The 20,429-nt window shown below is 41.3% G+C and overlaps 1 protein-coding gene and 2 long non-coding RNA genes across 3 annotated transcripts; 1 reads left to right on the forward strand and 2 right to left on the reverse strand.

Annotated features, from left to right (window-relative positions):
• Nucleotides 1–3,753: 3,753 nt before the first annotated feature.
• Nucleotides 3,754–15,903, forward strand: LOC5510764 (SAFB-like transcription modulator). Its single transcript, XM_001631153.3, has 12 exons — nt 3,754–3,937; nt 4,062–4,101; nt 5,014–5,054; nt 6,655–6,897; nt 8,473–8,506; nt 8,806–9,072; nt 9,378–9,471; nt 9,959–10,217; nt 10,509–10,658; nt 11,183–11,258; nt 11,975–12,082; nt 12,714–15,903. The coding sequence occupies exons 1-12, from the start codon at nt 3,809–3,811 to the stop codon at nt 14,588–14,590; spliced, it is 3,318 nt and encodes a 1,105-aa protein (XP_001631203.1). The 5' UTR covers nt 3,754–3,808; the 3' UTR covers nt 14,591–15,903.
• Nucleotides 4,248–5,444, reverse strand: LOC116617319. Its single transcript, XR_004295716.2, has 2 exons — nt 5,255–5,444; nt 4,248–4,437 (listed from the first exon to the last, which is right to left on the reverse strand). It is a non-coding gene; the product is annotated as an uncharacterized LOC116617319 (long non-coding RNA).
• Nucleotides 15,904–18,195: 2,292 nt separating the features above from the next.
• LOC125568384 lies at nt 18,196–20,406 on the reverse strand. The gene is made up of 2 exons (XR_007312314.1): nt 20,010–20,406; nt 18,196–19,198 (listed from the first exon to the last, which is right to left on the reverse strand). It is a non-coding gene; the product is annotated as an uncharacterized LOC125568384 (long non-coding RNA).
• Nucleotides 20,407–20,429: the final 23 nt, after the last annotated feature.

Consider the following 20,429-nt stretch of genomic DNA (forward strand, 5'->3'; position numbering starts at 1 on the left):
CCCCGTAATTTCTCGGTATTATAATTACTTACTACTAGTAAACCAAATCTCGGGGCGTGTTGTCGTTTTTGCTTTACGCCCCGTAATTTCTCGGTATTATAATTACTTACTACTAGTAAACCAAATCTCGGGGCGTGTTGTCGTTTTTGCTTTACGCCCCGTAATTTCTCGGTATTATAATTACTTACTACTAGTAAACCAAATCTCGGGGCGTGTTGTCGTTTTTGCTTTACGCCCCGTAATTTCTAGGTACTAATAAACCAAATCTCGGGGCGAGTTGTCGTTTTTGCTTTATGCCCCGTAATTTATAAGTATTATAATTACTTACTACTAGTAAACCAAATCTCGGGGCGAGTTGTCGTTTTTTTCTTTACGCCCCGTAATTTCATTTAATAGTATAGTTATTGTTATACTAGTAAACCAAATGTCGGGGCGAGTTGTCAGATTGCTTTCTCGCCCCGAAATTTTGTTTACTAGTATGTTTTTATCTATAAAATTTTAAAATTCTATAAAATTTCAAAATAATACCACTAAACTTTCTCGCCCCCAATTTCATTTACTAGTACTAGTAAGTTAATTTGCTAAGTTAGCTAATATATGAATTCCCGGATAGAAATGGTCAACGGTATGTCTCGAGTCAGTATTCTCAGGATAATCGCGTAAATCACCAGTTCGAGCATTCATATCTCCTAAAAGGAGGATTTTTCCAAGTCCCTTGAAGAGAGCTATATCGTTTTCTAGGTTTGAGAAAACTTCGTCATCAAAATATGGTGAATTGGATGGAGGAATGTAACAGGCACATATAAATATATCTTCATCTAGGGATAACAGTCGTTTATCTAGTTTACACCAGATATAGTCCTTCTCTTGTTTAACTACAGACACGCTCCGCGAAAATGAAGAGGCTGCTGCAACTAAAATACCACCCGAGGATCTCCCGGCTTTCTTTGTGTTATTTTTTTTCGGCGAGTTGACTACAATCGTATCGAAACCGGGTATACCGAGAGCTTCATGACCCCATATTTCAGAAATCACTAATAAATCGCAATTTTTAACGTTACACAAAAAGTCAGGGTGATTTAGCTTATTATCAAAAACAGAACTTGTTGAGACTCCGTTGATGTTCCAACAGCTCAAATTGATCGCGCGACGACGAGATGAAGGAAGTGCGGGTCTTCCTACACACATTAACGATTCTTTAAAAGACGGAAGAGGAGTGGGTAGAAACTTGGAAAAATTACAGGGAAAGAACGCACATTACCTCTTACTAAGTTGATTACAACTCACGGATCATTTCATAAAGTTTGAATAGCTTCATGATGGTATTATCATCCATCAAACTTTTCCTCCTGTCTACGACATCAGCATAGGACGGTGATTGAGGCGGGTGCATGGTAGGTATGGGACTTGGGAAGGGCTGTTTCGGTGGAGCGTTCTCGACTGGGAAGTTACGAGGTGGAGCCCTGTGTTGTGGTCTGTCATCATGTTGAGGGGCTTAGGCAGTCGCGGCCATAGATTCTGCGGCATCTCTGATCTTCGGTTTGTGTTGTTTCGTAGAGGGGATTTAGGGCTAGCTGCACGATTAAAAATTGCATCTTTAAAATTGGCGACAAGAACTCCAACACGACGCCGTAGAATATGCTTGTTGTCGTAGCATATCAGCACTTATGTTCTCGTTGTCGATAAAATAAACAGTAGGTGGCACATGGAGAGCTCGTAGTTGAGTGTTAAATAGTTTGCGTTTTTCATCAAGGCGGTCAGCTCGTGCGAGCAATGTAGATATCAGGATACGTGATTGCGGGTACTTTTGTGCTGAGGTGTCAATTAATAATTTGGCGGCATCTACACAGTCGTCGATAGCTGTGTGCTCAAGATCGTTAGTACCGGTGTGGATGAGAACATGTGAGGGGGTACCGAAATCAGCTGAGATTAGAACTTCTTGAGCGCTTTCGAAAGTGGGACAGAAAAGATAGTCGACATTTTTATCTCTACACATTTTCTGTCTGTCGATGTATTTTGAATTCGAATCTGCCAAGAAAACAACATGGTTTCTCTTCCCAGCATGGTTTCTCTCATATCTTGTACGGGGTCTGTCTTGGGAGCGGTCCCGTGTGGAATTATCTGAAGGATGCTGTGCTGATGTAGGGCTAGATTGTCCAGATTGGAGTGGTGTGAATCTGTTCGCAGTAGGGATCTCGAATACAGCGTCTTGATTAGTCTCTAGGGTGTTTTGATCTACGGTTTCATGTATCGCTTGGTTTAGCTCAGGCTCGCGGTTACCATCGCATTGTTGCCCCTGGTCTTTGGGGTCTTTTTTTGCGCTTGAGTTTTGCGCTTGATATCTGCTGTGAAGCTGTTTGATTGCTGGACTAGCTTATCTTCTAAGTGACTTATTTTGTTCTTGTAAAATTCATTATTCAGTGATGATTCGACTAGTTGTTGCTTCAGTTGAGTGAGATCAACTTCTAGGTTGGCGACGATAAATTTCAGTTCTGAAATTGAAGCCGAGCTCCGGGCAAGGAGTCCGGAAGAAGAATCTAGGCAGTTCCGCCGTTTCCGGTTTGTCGTGCTTTTTGGTGTTTCTAGATTAGTTTCAACTCTGACAGAAAAATCTTCGTTTAGAGGCTGTACTTCTGGGTTTTCTAAAGCATTTGGTACGGGCATCTCGTTTGTGGTTTGTTTTCGGCTTTCTTGTTTTCCTGCCTTGGTGCCGTTAAAGATTTCAGTGAGGAGTGACAGGGTCATTTCCGTTACCAATTCGGTGAACGTGGAATCGTCGTTTGAGCGTATCGCGTTGTCAACTGCTTCTTTTAATCTTGGGAATGCCAGTTTAGCCCATATATAGAAGCCGATTCCCTGGCACAGAATGACCCCAGTTGTTAAGTAGATGTGGATTGTGAGGAGAAGAGTTCCGGCATTAGAGACCTCATCGTCCTCCACGTGTCGGGGTTCGTGTAGGCGAGATATCTTGATCTCGATACTCTCAGTTTGAGAGCCTGCCTTATTTGGATGGTCGATCCATTTGGCCTCGAAGGTTGCATTATCTTGTAGGGCTGTGAAGTAGTATTTCTGGAAGATCTTGATCCAAAAGTGAATATTCTGTTCGGAAGTCTTAAAGGCTACGCAGCGTGCTCCGGGCTTGTAAATATCTAGGTCGATATCTTCAAATTTCAGGCGCTTTTGTTTAGAAGTCTTCTCCTGGAAGGGCTTGATCGGGTACTTTTCCTGTAATTCGTCCATTGTTCCTCCCACGAACCCCACAGGACCGTCAAAAAGGAGAAAAATTAGGCGAGAAACGCGAGCTTACACATCACGCTGTGTATATTGTATATTGCACAGACGCGGAGAGCGACGCTGTCATGCGCCCCCCCCCCCCCCCCTATCCCTCCCCCCACAGACTCCCTTTTCCATCCACGATCAACAGTTCTGTTTTGCTTGGAATCCGATCACAACGTGAGCTTTCCAATAATCAGAAAAAGAGCACAATGTCTTACTTTGTTACCCCCAATGAACATTCCAAAACTGAGAAAGCTTTCTTCACATTTAGAGTTTTGGGTCCCACGTCTCCATTGCTGTAGCCATATTTTTCATGATCCCAATACACCAAAAACTGGAATTTGACTCTGCCTTTCGACTCTTTGGCAGAGTCGAATTCCAGTTTTTGGTGTATTGTATTCATTGTTCTGGTACGAGATCACGACAGTTTGGGCTTTTTAATTCCATTTTTTTTCATGTTCCCAGTACACCTTGCGCGCTTCTTCATCCGGGAGTTCAGAACCTGGCACATGCGGAGACGCGAGTCATCATCATGGCGGCGATGCTGGTCGGAGGGAAGAAACTCAACGAGCTTAGAGTCGTAGATCTACGACAAGAACTTGAAAAACGAGGTCTAGAGAAGTCCGGAGTCAAAGCTATTCTAGTGGATAGACTTCAGAAGGTAACTGAGGTTTTTTGAGGAAATTTTGTTTGTTTATTTGAGGCGAGAGATCGGCCGAGTTACTTCGCCTATCCGACAAACATGGCGACTGATTTTATAAATTAATCGTTCTCTCTCTTTTCAGGCTTTGCTGGCAGAAGCGGAAGATGAGGGAAACGTAGAGGGTATGTTTTTTGTTTGTTTTGTGCAGTTTTTTTTCATGTAAGTTATTATGGGAAAAAGGAATTAGTAATGATACACCAGTACTGACGGACGCTAATGCCAATGGCGATTTCTTCTCTAGCATTCATTATATTTAAAAAAACAAGTCTGATGTCATCTCGCCTTTAATGCGATCTCAAATAAAAAATAATACTTCTTGTCCTTGTCTTGCCCTTGTCAGCATTTCTGATTTTTGTAGATAAGAGTCCTGCTTGTATATTCTGTGTGTTTTCTGCTTTTGTCGGCTCTTGAGCGTTTTTTAGCTGGGTTGGAGGTCTGATGTAGGAGTTTCACTTTCCCTATCAGAGAGAATTTCTATAAGTTATCAACTCAAAGTTGTCCATCTGATTTTTTTAGCCTTTGTTTTAACAATATATTGGTATGATACTATAAAATTTGAGATCTCTATATGGGTGAAATGTAGAAAATTTAAATATACATTCAAAGTACACAAGTATTCAGGATCTCAATGTAGAATATAGAAAGATAAACCAGACACTGGAAAAAAATTCTGCCCAATTTTTGTGTTGAGTGGTGGTATGAATTATTTCACTATGAATATATGTCACTAGCAATTAATTAAAAGCCTGACCAAACACTATATAGTATAACTCTATAACTGTATAGCTCTGATTGCTTTTACTCTAAAGTTATGATGTTTAAATACTGGCAAACAAATTATTCGTGAGCACTGTACATCCAATTAAGTGCAGTTGGGTTTGATTTGGTAAAATTGGGTAAAAGTCAATAAATACCTTTTGTGTACAAATATCTGATAAAGGGGAAGGGAAGATTTCTCTGAAGTTGTATTGTAGAACTTTCTAGGAGGTTGTTTATTACTTTTTTGCTGATGTACTTGTGTTATTTCATTTTAGAAATGGAGAATGAGGAAGTGGATGAGAACATGGAAGAGGGGGTAAGACAAATAAGACATCGTGACATTGGTCACCACAGTTGCTCTTAGCTACCCCACATCTGTTAGCCTAGCTATCAGTGCAGCTTCGGTAATATTTATGACTTGATATTATTTCCATGGATCTAATTGATGATAACATCTGTTAACCCTGATGTTAATGTTGAAAGCATTCTCTTTACTTTTATAAAATCTTGTTTTACCTTGATAAAAGCAGTTCTTTTCTTTGGCATGATATATATTCTTTTAACCCATTCGCTCCTGGGATAAAAGCGCACGCGAATCACTCTCTCCCTGGGAGTTTTCACAAGTTTTGCAAATTCCCTCGAGCAGAAAGCAAAACACATATGCACAGTAAATTGCGAGACAAATAATGCATCCTATTCAGGAAAAGACGAGGAATCTGATGGTGTACAAATTAACCTTTAAACAACAAGGAAAATAAAAAAACTAGACTATTATTTATCAAGCTTATTCAAATTTGTTCAATTTTGTGAACACGAAGAAACAAAACACAACTTCTTTTGACAAAATCCCTCTTTAATAAATACACAAATCAATACTCACAGTATCCCTGAATACATTCCACGAGTTTATTCCACAGATAAGATTTCAAGACCTGGTAAAACAAAGACATTTTATCAACCAGAGTTTCCGGTTTCAAAGTGCTTGTTCTGAACACAGCGAAAGTTGACCTTTCTAAATCGGTTTTATGTTTAGAGAACAAAATCTTAGTGCTTTCCGTGGATTTCCTAAACTCATAATCAGTTCACAACATCTTCAATGTACAATCAACTGAAAGTATTGATTAATTGTTGATTTTCCTTAATTTTTATTTACAAAGAAGGGAGGAATATAGAATTGATTCAAATTGTTTGCATGGATTTTGTTAGTCAAATATATCTTTCTCAAAGAAGCAAAGTAACATGCAAAATATTCGAGTTAATCCATCTAAAAAACCCTTTGTGGCATCCTTGTTTCCTAGCAGATGTTATGTGATCCAGTAAAGGTTATTGTTGTACCATTTTGACCTCCTGGAATGAAGTATTTTGAGATGAGAGCAACCATGTAAATTCATGTGGTCAATTTTTTTAATTCACCCCGGCCTTATTTAGCTAAAATAAATATCATTATACAGATCTTTTCACGAAAATAAGAAGCTTTTATCCATTCAGCAGATTTTTTGTGGGTAGATAATTCATTCTCACCAGACTAGAGGCAGTGTACTTCTCGAAAAAACGCAAAATCTCCACTGTGAGTCTTCAAAATTTAGATCTCGCTTTCAGAATCCCGCATGAATTCTGATATCTTTACGCACTGTTTCCCGTCATTTTTTAACAAAACGATCCTCTCACGGGCTGTAATTATCCTCTCTAGAGCTATCATGTCAGGTTTTCTAATTATCTTCCTTTACCAAGCTTTAAAAGCGAGAAAATAATGGAAATATTGCGATTTTCAAGCGCTATCGGGTCTCCAAGAATTCAACATGGCGGTCGTTTCAGGGCGGTATGGGAGCGAACGGGTTAATATTACTGTACAAATTTGCTGTAAGTACTTCCACAAACTGCCTTGCATGTAACTAAATAGATTGGATATTTCATAGGGAGAGGACATAGAAGAGGATACTAATGAACCAAAAGAGGAGCAGCAACCAGTGACCAAGGAAAAACATACCCCTGATGGTGAGGACATTGTTATGAAGCTAACAGAAGAGTTTGAAGCTGAAGATACAGAAGGACCATCAGAAGAGTTGCCTCAGGAAGAAGAGAACAAAAAGGAAGAAGAGGCTGAGAAAGATGAGACAGAAATGAGTGGTGTTGCTACCATGGCGGCTGAAGCCCCTGATGTGAGTAGCCATCTCCTAGACAACTCTCCTAAGTCAGAATGCTGTCTGTTTCTTATGATCTAGGGCAATTACCTTATGAAATAAACAAAATGGATAAAGTATAGATAAAAGTATGGGTATCCAACTAGCAAACAGATTTATTTTCCACTAAAATCTCTTAGCTAATTTTAATTACCCTAAAATAAAACTTCTGTGCAAATGTTATATAGAATAATGTTTGATAATCATAAATGATAGATATAGAACATTAAGGTAATACCGGAGGTTATCGTTTAGGCTGGAAATCGCCTAAAAGTATATCCATACCAAAGATCGTACTAAAATATTCATCGTCGCCGATTTTCAAGAAATTCCGCCCTTTAATTATGTTCGAAAAAGCGAATTTATTTTCGTCATTCGCCTTGCCGCTCAAGTTTCACTCGAGCTTCTACAAGTATAGAACTCAAACCAAAGAAGGATTTTGGCTTTTATGGGTTCATTCGAAGCATTTCACCGACCTTTTAACTTCACCACTCTCTGAAATAAACCGACTAAACGATCGAAACCCGCATCTTCCCGCTAGGAAGCTCAGAGGGCAAGACTTCCTAGTGTAGGTAGCTTTTCAGTTTGCGTGGTTCAAAGCGAAATCGTAGTCCAGCCAAAACACCACGAACTGACAAAGCAAATTGCAGAACCACAATTCTATGTGTTGCTTTAATCTGTCCGTTTGTTTTCGATGTACAGTAATAAGAGGTCTTGTGTCACATGCTACAAACTGAGCAAACCATCCATTCACACCAAGTCAGTTTCCCGCCAAACAAAGCATGCTGTAGCTCGACCATATAAGGTGTATAGGACCATATAGAGCGAAAAATAAGGCTAGTTACCTCTGTTTAAGTTTCACGGGCTCACGAACATGCTGACACAACAGACTACAAACGAAGACACAATTCCCGAAATATTTCAGCGAAAAATCTTGCTTTAATCTCCTGAAGAAGCATCACAACACATTTGTAGCAAAGTTTGGTTCAAGCTATTTTACTAGCGTTTAAATATTTCTGCACGAAATTTTAAGACAAGCGAGAATACTGCAAAATCTAAATTCTCAACGGAGTGCGACATCATCAAAGAAATTCTCTTCGAATGCCGGTTGATATTCAATTTTTTTCAATCATCATTCTTATTTCGCCCCCCCCCCCCAAAATTCAAATGAATATTTTGTGTCGCACTCCGGCTAGATTTTTTTTAAAATAACTAAGGAAGGTGCTTACCAATTTTTATATCGATAGCTTGCATAGTCGCGGAGAAATTCACCACAAAGTCGAAATTTGACAAGTTCGCCTGGCTCGCAGATTGCGTGTATCAGATTTCACATTTTCCCACAGATTGACTCGAAAATATTTTTCCTATAAACCTGAATAACTTCTTAAACTTGTCCTGAAGTTTCAAAGGAATTCAGCTTTTTGTGTAGAAGATATCACAGCTCAAACTTGGTAAACAATTTCCGGGAAATAGCCTCCGGTAGTACCTTAAATATGCTAAACATAGAATATTATTTGACTTGAGTCTAATGTCTTTGTATTGTTTTACCTATAGGCCACAGAATCACAAGAGGAGAAAGATTCTGCAGGTACTATTGATGTTTCATGTTTGTTTAACTTGGGGAAGAGAGAAATGCTTACCTTTATGCTGGTGTTTCTGTATTTGTTGAGAAAACTAAAGCTATGAAAATTATAAGTCTTGATCGTTTGAGCTCACACAAAGAGCCTTAGTGACACAGTTGACATGGTGATGCTCTGTAGGGTATATGCTTCTGGATTTCAATTTTCTTGTGTTTGTCTGTTATTCTTCCCTTAAAAAAACACCACGATTAAAATCTTGTATCCCAATGGTGATTAGCTTCCCTAACTTATTTAATTTCAATTGCAGCTTCCAAAGCAGAGGATTTCCTCAGCTTAGAGGTAAAGGATTCTAGCTTCCCTGAAGATGCAGTAGACCTGAGTTTAGAAGGCAGCAACAGTGGTGATATCAACCAGGATGACACAGCTGCTAGTATGGACACCTCAGAGGCGGATTTGTCCAAGGAGAATGGTCTCTCTGTCTCCTTGTTCGTTCACACGGATGACGTGCAGGATGATCTGGATGAAGACTTGAAAGATGTGCAGACTCCAGCAAAGAGTGCCCCAAATAAAGAAGGTATGTATGTTTAAGATATGCAAGTTTTCTGTTGCTTTGCATACCATGTTGCGTAACAAAAACTTTATTATACAGTTAGTGAGCTCAGAGCCCCATGGTTTGTCCGGAAAATTCTCAACTTTCACCTTTGTTATAACAGTCAAATAATGACTTAGGCAGTATTGCATGGAGGATGTGTCTGCCATTTATTCTTTATCCATAAATATACAGTCAACATTATGCTTCCCTGGATTGGAGCAACTTAATGGGATAAAATGGAATATTGATTAGTGAAACCCACCATTAAGGATTTGATTTTTGTTTAGACAAATCCAAAGATGAAAGCACAGAAGAGAAGGAAGAGTCTGCTACCAAGGCTGAGGTCGATGACAATAAGAAGGCCAAAGCAGACAAAGCTAGGTATGTTTGTCAAAATCCTAGACCTACCTGATGCAAAGGAACCCAAATTAAGTCAATTTCCAGCTTACTTTGACTTCTCTGTAGTATTTTTTACTTATTTCTATTTGGATTCCCTCAACTGCAAATTGTTGTTAGATATATAACTAACCCATTTCATGGAGTATTTCTTATTCTTAATCTAAATCCCTAGGTGCTAGAGACATTAAGAACTTTCCGTTGTTATGTTGCTTACACAATCTTTAAAAAAATCAACTTTCAGAGTTGGCGGTGGAGATTGATAAGTAGGGAGTGGAAGTTATTTTATCTTTTTAGTTCAAATAAAAAGTCGACATTAAAAAAAAAGTAGCCAGGGCTCGGTTGAAAATGGCTGGCGCTTCCGCCGGCTGCCGGGGCCTACTGAAACCCCTGCATTTATGTGGGATTTCCAGCAGTATAAAAGACTTTTTTTATGGATCATTTCACTAAACTACAGTATCTCTATCATCAGTGATGAAAAGGAAGAAAGTAAAGACTCAACTAAAAAGACCGACTCAAAGAAGCCCTCAGATACAAAGAAGACCCCTGATGGCAAAAAGACACCGGATAGCAAAAAGACCCCGGCCAAGGCCACGCCTGCCAAGGCCACGCCCGCCAAGGCCACGCCCACCAAGGACAAGAAGGAGGGGGGCAAAAGCCTGTGGGTTGCAAACCTGTCCTCTATAACTAGAGCTGCTGACCTGAAGACAAGGTTTAGTCAGTATGGCAAGGTAAGAACTGCTGGGAAAAAACTCAACTGACAAGAGACAAAAGAATCTATTAGAATCTGCGCTATTTAACAGGCCATCCACTTTAAATTATCAGTCAAATCCTCAAAGAAACCTCCAGTATACACAATGCTTATACAATTTTGATATATTTTCCACGTGTTCCATTAAAAATCATGAAAAAATGTTACATAGCCGATTGGGCGTACTGTAAACTGGTGACATTGCCGCTCAACAGACTTAAAACTAAATGCCCAAATGCTGACCCTTTTTTCCCTGTTTGTTTGCTTACAGGTTGTAGGAGCAAAGATTGTGACCAATTCCAAGGCTCCGGGTGCACAATGCTTTGGTCTTGTTACCATGACAACTAGTGAGGAGGCCGCCAAGTGCATCCAGCACTTGCATCGCACAGAGCTGCATGGCCGCGCTATCACTGTTGACAGAGTGAGTCCTGTCAGGGGCTTCATTAGGCCTTGGCAGCCGATGGAACTGCTAGCTGTTTTCCATCTAATTCCGGTTACTTTAAAGATTTAAAGATTAGTTTATTTGGGTTTTATTTGAACTAAAGAAATAAAATAACTTCCACTCCCTACTTATCAATCTCCACTGCCAACTCTGAAACTTTATGAAACCCCAGTCTATCTAAGGCATTCCTTAGTTGAATTTGTTGCAGATTGTGTTATGCATACTTTTTCATCAATCAGAACTAAAACCTGACAAATATTAGGTGTTTTTGTTCATAAACATCTGACAGTCTTTTTGCTCTTCTTACCATGTGGGCTAAAATGATTCCTAAGAATGTAATAATCAGGAAACTCTTGCCATTGTACAAATGTAAAGGCCGGGTTCAAATGCAGCATTTATTTCCCCTTTAATTTGTTATCCAGAAATTTTCATATAATTATCATATATGTTCACGTCCTTTCAAAAGTCTCACATCTTTTTTAAATTTAATACAATCATTTCAGGCTAAGGGAGACCGCGTTTCTCAGACTCAAGGATCAGCTAGCAAGAAAACACCTGGCAAAGCAGCTGACAAGAAAGGTAAATATCAATTTGTCTATTTAGGAACTTCTAAACTTATGAAAAACCTTTTAATATCCTTACTGGAGACTGTTCGTTAAAGTGGCATCGAGTTATGACATAAGATTGAAATGTAGAAAAAAAAATAAGAATGAATTACGTTTCCCAATAAAAGGGGGAATTCAGGCAACAATCATTTTCGTAGCTGCAGTGCAATCCGTATGAAAACAGCTAACAATTTAATTGAGCATGTGCTTTTTTCCTACATTTTCATCTGGAATGTTTCATTTGGAATGTTGTGCGCCTAACCGGCTGCATGCAAAATTTCGACTGTTCATAAAGTTCATCCTAACCAAGCAGTCTTACGACCAAATCCGTACTACCATCAGACCTACACAGTTCCCTACATGTGTCTTTACGTGATCATGATATGCAAAATTGTTTCAACATTGAGATATTGTTTCGATATTGTAGCATTTTGCCCCCATACTGGAAAATGTGTCTAGTGTACTTAATTCATAACCAAATTTTAGGGAATTTTATCATAGTGCTGTAGTGCCCATAGGTTTTTCCCCCCTAAAATTATCAGGAAATTACCAGGAAATTAAATTGGCTGTGCCCCCAGTTATCTAATTGTCAGAAAAAGTCAGAAAGTAGAAAAAGTCAGAGTAGTAGTATTTGCTAATAAATTGGTCTCCGTTGCATTAGCCTTCACTATATCTTTTATGCTCACCCAGGATCTGCTGAGAAAAAAACAGAGGACAAGAAAGCTGCAGACAAGGGCAAAAAGCCATCAGCTAAAACACCAAGTAAACCGGCGAGTAAGGGTAGAGAGACGAGATCAGGTGAGAGCTTTACCCTTTCTTCCACTAGATGTGAGCCTAGTTGCTTACAATGTTCCTTATTCGCCACTTGTTTGATGGCTACCTCAGGGCACCTTACGCGCATTATCATGTTTCATACCCATCTTTCGACTAGGCATGCTGCCTGAGCGTGTCTTGCACCTAGTCAGGTTTGAATGACCCTTTCACTTTAGACGTGCCCCTAGAGTCTTGTTTGTGTTGCTAGAGTTTGAAGCTTGTACGTGTTTGTTCAGTAAGACGATGGAAATGGATAGTTTGTGTGACTCAGTTAATTAGCCTCCTCTAACTCTTCATCGTGATACTATGTACATATTAGCAAAAGCCAGTCGTCACAACAGTCTTTACTTCATTCACATCCCTATGTGTTTCCTGGTTATCTTCCATTAGCCTTTTGTGTCTCCTTGCCTGTTATTGTCTTTACTAGTAGCCTTTTTTCCGTTATAGCTTGCATGGAACACATATCTCGGCAGGGGTGTCTCTCTTATATTTACATGGAAAGAGTAGTTAGATTTAACACAACGACAGTTTACTGATGACACCCTAGATCTATGCCCTAGAGCAAGCTTGCCATCTGTTCTCAAGCATTTGTTTTGTCACTAATGCTGAATTGTAGGAAGCGCCGCTAAAAAAGAAGACGTGAAAAAGGATGAGACCAAAAAGAGCGAGAAGGCCGAAATTAAAAAGGAGGAGATCAAGGTGAAGGAGGAGCCTAAGGACGACGCAGAGAAGAAAGAGGACGAGGGTAAAGAACCCGACAAGACCGAGCAGACAACTTCCGCCAAATCCAAGTCACCTGCGTCTAAAGATGGCAAGTCCCGGTCACAAAAAGGCAGTAACAGCTCGGATGACTCACCTGTCAAGTCACTGGACGAGATCCGACGTCAGAGGACGGAGCGCCAGAGACAAGCCAAGGCTCGGGAGGTGCGAGATGCTCGAGAGAAGGAACGTCAGGACAGGATTCGCCGCGAGCGTGAACGTATCGCTCGTGAACGCGCCTTAGAGCGGGAACGTGAGAGAGAGCGCGAAAGAGAACGGGAGAGGCGTCGTCTGGAGTACATGCGGGAACAACGAAGAAGGCAGGAGGAGGAAAGAGCTAGGCTACAACGGGAGCTCGAGCGGCGCCGCGAACTAGAGAGGCTACGAGTGTTGCGTGAACGTCGTGAACGCGAAGAACGTGAACGTCTTGAGCGTGAGCGCCGTGAACGTGAAGTGCTCGAACGCGAAAGGCTGGAACGGGAACGTGCCGAACGCGAGAGACTCCAACGCGTGGAGCGTGAAAGGATCGAGCGTGAACGCATCGAACGTGAGCGTATTGCACGAGAGACGACGCGGCAGAGAATGGACATGGAGCGACTGGAGCGTGAGCGTCGCGGGACTAAGAGACCTGGCAGCGCGTACGAAGATGACGGCGGTCAGAGAGCTGGGTACTGGCACGACCCCAAGAGGCCGGCTGTCGGGAGCGCTAGGCCAGACGAGAAGGGAAGAGCACGTGACTTCTTTGGCGGTGACGTGAACGCTCGCGAGAGACGCGTGGATGCCAGGCGAGATGTCCCTGCGGATCGACGCGATAGCAAAGGACATCGTGACGAAAAATCACGGAGCAGAGACGATACGCACCGGTCAAAGAAGGAGCACAGCCGCCACGGCTCCCATAGTGACAGCGACAAGGACCGACGTAGCAGCAAAGACTCGCACTCACGCAGTCACAGCGAGCGCTCCAAGGCGTGGCCACCAGCAGGACCAGGAATCCCAGCTGCTGTGGACCACCAGAAGAGCTTATCCATCCTGCTGGAGCGGGCTGGGGTCGGCGGTATTTTAGGTGGCACAGCCGGCGTGGGCAGACAAGAGCTGGAGAAAGGCTTGGAGTATGGATTTGGTCACCGCGGTAGTGCAGACTGGAGGCAGGGGGACCCCCGGGACAGCAGACCACCTATACCCGTTGCAGCAAGGGGGGTTCCCATCCCAATGGCCGCTGATGGCGTCATGAGAGGCAGTGGATTCAGACCGATGTCTGCGGAGGCTAGTCACCGTGACATTGTGGAGGCGGAGACCAAGCGTGACTGGCGTGACGCCCGCGGCGCCGACCAGGAGATCATCGCAGCTCGTATGCGCGCTCGAGAATCCAAGACAGCACCCGCTGCACGTGCCGCGCCACGTGCGCACGGCTACGAGCCGCGTGAACGCACCGTCGTCGCACGTGACACTGCGCCGCCCCGTGGGGGGTGGGGTGCTCAGGACTCCCGCCAACCAGCACCTTCTTTGCAGATTACAACACGCTCGACTATCGACGACAGGTCACGTGCCGTGCAGCAGTATCCACGTGACTCTGCCCCACCAGCGTGGGCCCAGGTCCCAACCATGCAAATCCCGAATGCGAGGGGAGTGTATAGCGGAGCACCAGCGGACCGAAGGCACTCTGGCGGAGCAGACGCGAGGTTCGACCCGTACAAGGGTGCGCCCCAGAGGGGTGGGCCCGTGAGGCGATACTGAATGATTACGTCCCCAACCGCCCCTCTTTACTGATCTACGGACACTTTTAATTGCCAAGACACACATCATCCGAACTTTCAGTCGCTGACTCGTGCATTTTCAGTCGTATTGATCTTCGTATCATCGCTATCATCTCAAGAATGGAACTCACGCTGATTTCTAAAGTTTGCGGAATAAGATTTCTATCCAGTGCATTATTTTGCGAAATATTTTTTTCCAATTTTATTGTCTTCAGTTTTAACCAGGCTGAACTCTTGCGGGAAAAAATACAAAGTTTCAAGCAAACAGTCAAGTTAAAAAAACAGTACCAAGTTTCAAGCTATAAACAAAACTAAAAACGGAATTGCAGCACGAAGATTGAAGCTAAAAACGGACATGCATTACCAAGGTTAAAGCTAAAAACGGACTACAGAACGAACATTCAAGCCAAACGGACATGCATTACCAAGGATCAAGTTGAAAACGGACGCGTATTAAGGAGATTGAATCTATAAACGGACTTGCAGCACGAAGATTCAAGCCAAGCAGACATGCAGTACCAAGAAACAAGCTAAAGACTGACGAGAATTAAGAAGATTGAATCTATAAACGGACTGCAGTACGAAGATTCAAGCCAAACAGACATGCAGTACCAAAAAAAAAAACAAGCTAAAGACTGACGCGTATTAAGAAGATTGCATCTATTAACGGACTGCAGTACGAAGATTCAAGCCAAACGGACATGCAGTACCAAGAAACAAGCTAAAGACGGACGCGTATATAGAAGATTGAAACTGTAAACGGACTGCAAGCCAAAAACGGACAAAGATTCGAACTTGAAACCATGGAATAAATATACATACAGTAGGATTATTTTAGCAATGGTCACGGACACTTGGAACAATCAACGCGGTGGAGAAAACGCTAATCATGTTGAACCCTCTGGGGTAGATACGAGTCAATCCTTATACTTTACGGATGTATTGAGAGGTTTTTACTTAATAAACGACGACGAAACTCTAAAAATTTTACCAGCACATAAACTCGGATGTATAGATTATCAGCGATGACACAATTGGAGACTCTACCCTTACGACTGCAACGAAGCGGATGTAGCACTGACTCTAATCATCACCAAATTCGACGGAATCTTGAAGGCCCAAAGGCGTTTTTAATTATTTTAGTTTGAAGTTTCCCGAAACAAGGTGTAGTGTCAGAATTGTTTAGCTTTAGTTAGGCCTACGGCATGGGATTATAAAATGCAGTAATATCTCAATGTGTGAACCACTTCTCAGCTTGAAGAGCAATGAGGAAATAAAGATACGAGCATTCAACTGCAACCTCTACAAGTAAAGATACGCATAGTGTATTCAGCTACAAGAGTCGCGCGCAACTCGGCAAATTGCGTGCGCAGTGCGCCATAGATGTATATCTTCTATATCTTATGCTTGGTGGTAGAGTTAGTGGGTCAACTATTGCGGGCAACTTGACAGTTGCTCAATTGTCTACGCTTGCAAAGCTTGGGATATTTCCCTTATAATTGCGCATATTTTTGGTTGTCATCGAGTGACTCCACTACCTAGTTTGCAATACAAGACCGATAGTTGATTCCACAGGCTATTCTCCCATCGTCGCCTGAAACAGCCAAGCTGACGATGCAATGATTGCATTGATTATCAATCTCTACATCAATATCAGACCAGTATCCCTCGAACAACAATTACAGGATGAATCCAGATACTAAGACGGAACACCGGCAAGCAGTGTGAGCTTTGTGCGCTCTTCTCCTCTTGGCAGTGAGACTACATACCCAGCCAACTCAGAAAGAATACTGAACCTCCGAATGAAATGATGTTTATTGTCACGGTAGAAAAGACTTGTTATGGTATTGTATTTGACGTCTGTTGTATATTTTTGTTACAGTGGTGTAAGAGATAATAGTAAGGTAAATGTAAGAGGTAAAGAACTAATGTTGCACAGTTTGTTTTCTAACCCTTGGTCTTTATTCCCCCAACTCTTACATTGCTCATAAGTGTTTCAGTAGCACCAAGCTGTATAGGTCTTAAAACATTTAGTATTGTTCTTGTTATGTCTAGTTTCCTTGCTGTGTGATTATCCATTATTGCTGAAATAATGGCTAACTTATCAGTCTCTCTACAGGCCGTTCTACTGTCTCAAGAAACAAAGGTACGGCATAGTATCATTCACAATTTCATCACCGTTGTGATTAAATGCAGGAAGGCCCTCCACTCTTGAAAGTCTATTTATAAGAATCGGACTGCAAGGGGCGGTGTTATCCAATTTAAAGGTCGCTTATGATCAAACCGCCTAGAAAGCCGTAAATTTGCTAGATACTAAGCAAGATACCTTATCTAATCACTGGTCTAGTCAGATTGCTGTAAATGATAGTGGAACCATGTAGAAATTATCATTAAATATTGTAGGTTTACGTCCGCCATTGAATGGGGTTGATCTGGGTGTGGCCTTTGGACGTGCTTGAGATTTAGTTTGAAAGAACAGTTTTGTATGTGTGAAGCGTTGTGGAGCAGAAATGGGAATGACTACCTCAATTTCCCAGTGCTGGATTATAACAGCGAAGGCACAAAAATAAGACCAACTTCACAGTGGAGCATGTAGCGCCCGCAAATGTAATAATTATCCGCAAATGTAATAAGGTTTTACCCGCAAATGTAATAATGTTATGAAAGAAATTATAAAAATATTTTTTATCCAGGCACCTTCAGTTTTAAGCCCATTATGCACAATAATTTATAAATCCAGCATCATCAATTCTTATATCGTATGATTTTTTTTTCTAAAATATTAACGAGAAAGAAAAAAAAAAGGTCTTCAGCGACCACAGCAAATAGAAATAAGATAGCATATAACAAATGTGGTGAAATTTGCAGAGTAAGGAAACTAGCGGTCGTTGGCGTTCGCCAACAACCGCTTGTTCCTTTTCTCTGCAATTGTGATTAAAGCAATAACAAATAAATCAAAAAATAAAATAACAAGTTCGCGGATAGTATATATATTATATAGTATACTGTATAATATATAATATTGCCACATTTGGAATATGCTATTATATTCCTAATTGCGGTAGTTGCCGAAGACCTTAGAGCTATCGTTTCTTTTCCGTAAACTTGTTAAAATATTTTAGAATAAAGTTTATAAATATTTTAGAAAAATAGATGCGTTATTTAACCCCTCGAATCTGTAATGATTTATGGCACAATAGAAAAATCATACGATATAAAAATTGACCACTTTCACATCCTGGGTTTACCAATTATTGTCCATAATAGGCTTAAAACTAACGGCGCCTGACTGAAAATAACTTTTCTATTACATTTGCGTGTTTAACCATTTTAAATTTGCGGATTTCTTACATTTGCTATTAAAATCTTAATACATTTGCGGGATTATTACAATTGAGGCTATAACCTTGCTGGCGCTACAGACCACAGCAAGATGTGATCCGTGATCAAATATACCGCAACAAATTTATTAAAGTGTCCTTAAAAATCTAACGTGACAAGTCGCAATGAACGGAGGACATGCTTGAGAAAAGGATCGAGCGTCGCACCGTTTAATAACAAAAATATTTTCTTCACACCATATTTTGCTGCGTTCGCTGCCCGAATCCCTTGTCTCACCCCAACATAGTACTTCTACCCCCCTTCCCAGTAAAACCTCCCGAAATACGTCCTCACGCTCACGAATGTTGTGTTGATTTGTCTTCTAGGTACGTGCTCAACTAAACCCGTCTTGCTTGGGACTTTAATTACTCGTGTTTTTTTTTTTATTTAATTTCTGTTAATAAAATGAAAATTTCGGTTCAGAATGTCTGGTTTTATTTAATTATAAGGAAGACATGCTATGCGCTTTAATGATCTTTGGGGATTTGTGGGTGAACTGTAATTGCTCGAATAGGCTCTTATTTATCATGCTAAGTGACCTTAGGGAGCGCCCGCAAAGTACGCTGGATCCCCGGGCGTGTTGATTCATTTGTTCATGTCCCACTACAAAGTCCGGTCCATATCCTGATAAAAAGTACAAGAATCACAAAATATCGTCACGCGTCACGCTAGCCCAGAACAGCTGTAAGGGCGACTAGTTTTGCTCTGGTTTTTGGAGAATTTTTACTTCTTGCACGTTTAGGCGGGGAGCTTATTCAGAGTGGGCACTTATTCATAGTTGTCCTTATAAATAGTTGGCGCTTATTCGAGTACTAACAGTAACTGATTTTGTTGCAACAGACTCATAAGGCAAAGTAAAAAAAGACTTTTTTTTCGTCCCCGCCCGAAGCAATAATTTTTTTTTTATTTAGTTATTTCTGCTGATTTTTTATTTTAATTTTATTGTTTATTCCTCAGAAGTTCAAATTTCGTGCGCTGCGGTGCCTGGGCACTAAAATAAAGGCAGACGTTTCGTTTTCAAGGCTTTTCTTACTTTTTTTTTTATCGTTCGCAACATCGTGGGAATTTCCTTTATGAATCGTACAAATCTTTAATAAACCAGTGAGAAAAAATAAATATAAAGGACCACATGCTCCCTATTTTGATGTTATCAGGACGATTAACATGTTTTTATTTTTACTTGGCCTAAACAAGTGAATCGATCAACCTAACGGTTCCCTGCTAGCAGAGGCCTCTTTTCTCTGTATTTCGCTTGGCTGGCGTTCGTGTGGAAAAGATACCTCTGCCATGGGTCGCAAGTTTCTTTGATCAAACCGCCGTCCACGATCGTGGACGGGAGATCCAGAGCGCATGCTCCGTTCATTAATTACTGGCCAGTATTTGAGCCCTCAATGACTAGCGCATGCGTGAAGCGTATATCCGCTGTGGGATAATAAGTCCGCATTCGAAACGGCGTCCTCCGTAGAAATATCACGCGACGAATTATAAAAGAAGCCATTCAATGCCTTGTCTTCATTCAGAATTTTCTCTCGTTTGACTAACGAGTCAATCTACCGTTTACAGCTTTTGTATATTCTTCTAGAATTAGCTGATCTAAGTTCACCAAAAAATTTTGTAACATTTTCTTCGAGTCCAACTGTGCGATATTTACATTGAAGAAAATCGCCTGCCTAGATGTCTTGGAATTTATCCCACAAACAAGATAAAACTCGTCTTTGCTGTGTTTGCTGTTCGATTTTTTTAGTGACGTTTTAGGTGATTGAAATTGAACAGTTGTTTGTTTGTTTTTTGTTTTTTGAAGAGGAGAACTAACCGGAGTTTGATTCATAATTTGCGACAAAAATTAGCATATTGACGGCTTTCGCGCGATGGTACGGGTTTTGGCACGTCATGCGGTCCTTAGAAACGCTCACGCATGCGCAACGAAAACAGTTTCGACCCATGGCAGAGGTCTCTTTTCCTTGCGAACGCCAGCCCAGCGAAATACAGAGAAAAGAGGCCTCTGCTAGCAGGGAAACCTAACGGCTGTGTAGTTGGGGAGAAAAAACTCGGTAACCCTGTGAAATCCCTGCCGAATGGCTTCAAACTCGGCCGAGTAATAAACGGCACAAGTGAGTCATTGCGAGTCAATTTTATACATACACATGTGTATTTGGTTGTATAAAAACGTTTTGACATCCATCCCATCCATAGCCTCAAAAGTGCAAAGCATACATAGTTTTTCCCATTAGAACAAGACCCCATTTGCAGTGAAATGCTATTGACGAACCTTTCCCTCCATTGGTAAAGTCGTCCCCTATCCCCAAAACGCCGTCACTATCTCCGTCACTCTCTAGTTCTTTCTTCTAATCACGCACTTTCTCTTTGGGGCTACTGTGTTTCTCTAGTATGGGTTTCCTGTGTTACAATTTCGCCCCCAGTCCTCCACGTCCAAGCTC

The sequence above is a fragment of the Nematostella vectensis genome, chromosome 7 (assembly GCF_932526225.1).
Source record: "Nematostella vectensis chromosome 7, jaNemVect1.1, whole genome shotgun sequence".
Classification (NCBI taxonomy): Eukaryota; Metazoa; Cnidaria; class Anthozoa; order Actiniaria; family Edwardsiidae; genus Nematostella; species Nematostella vectensis.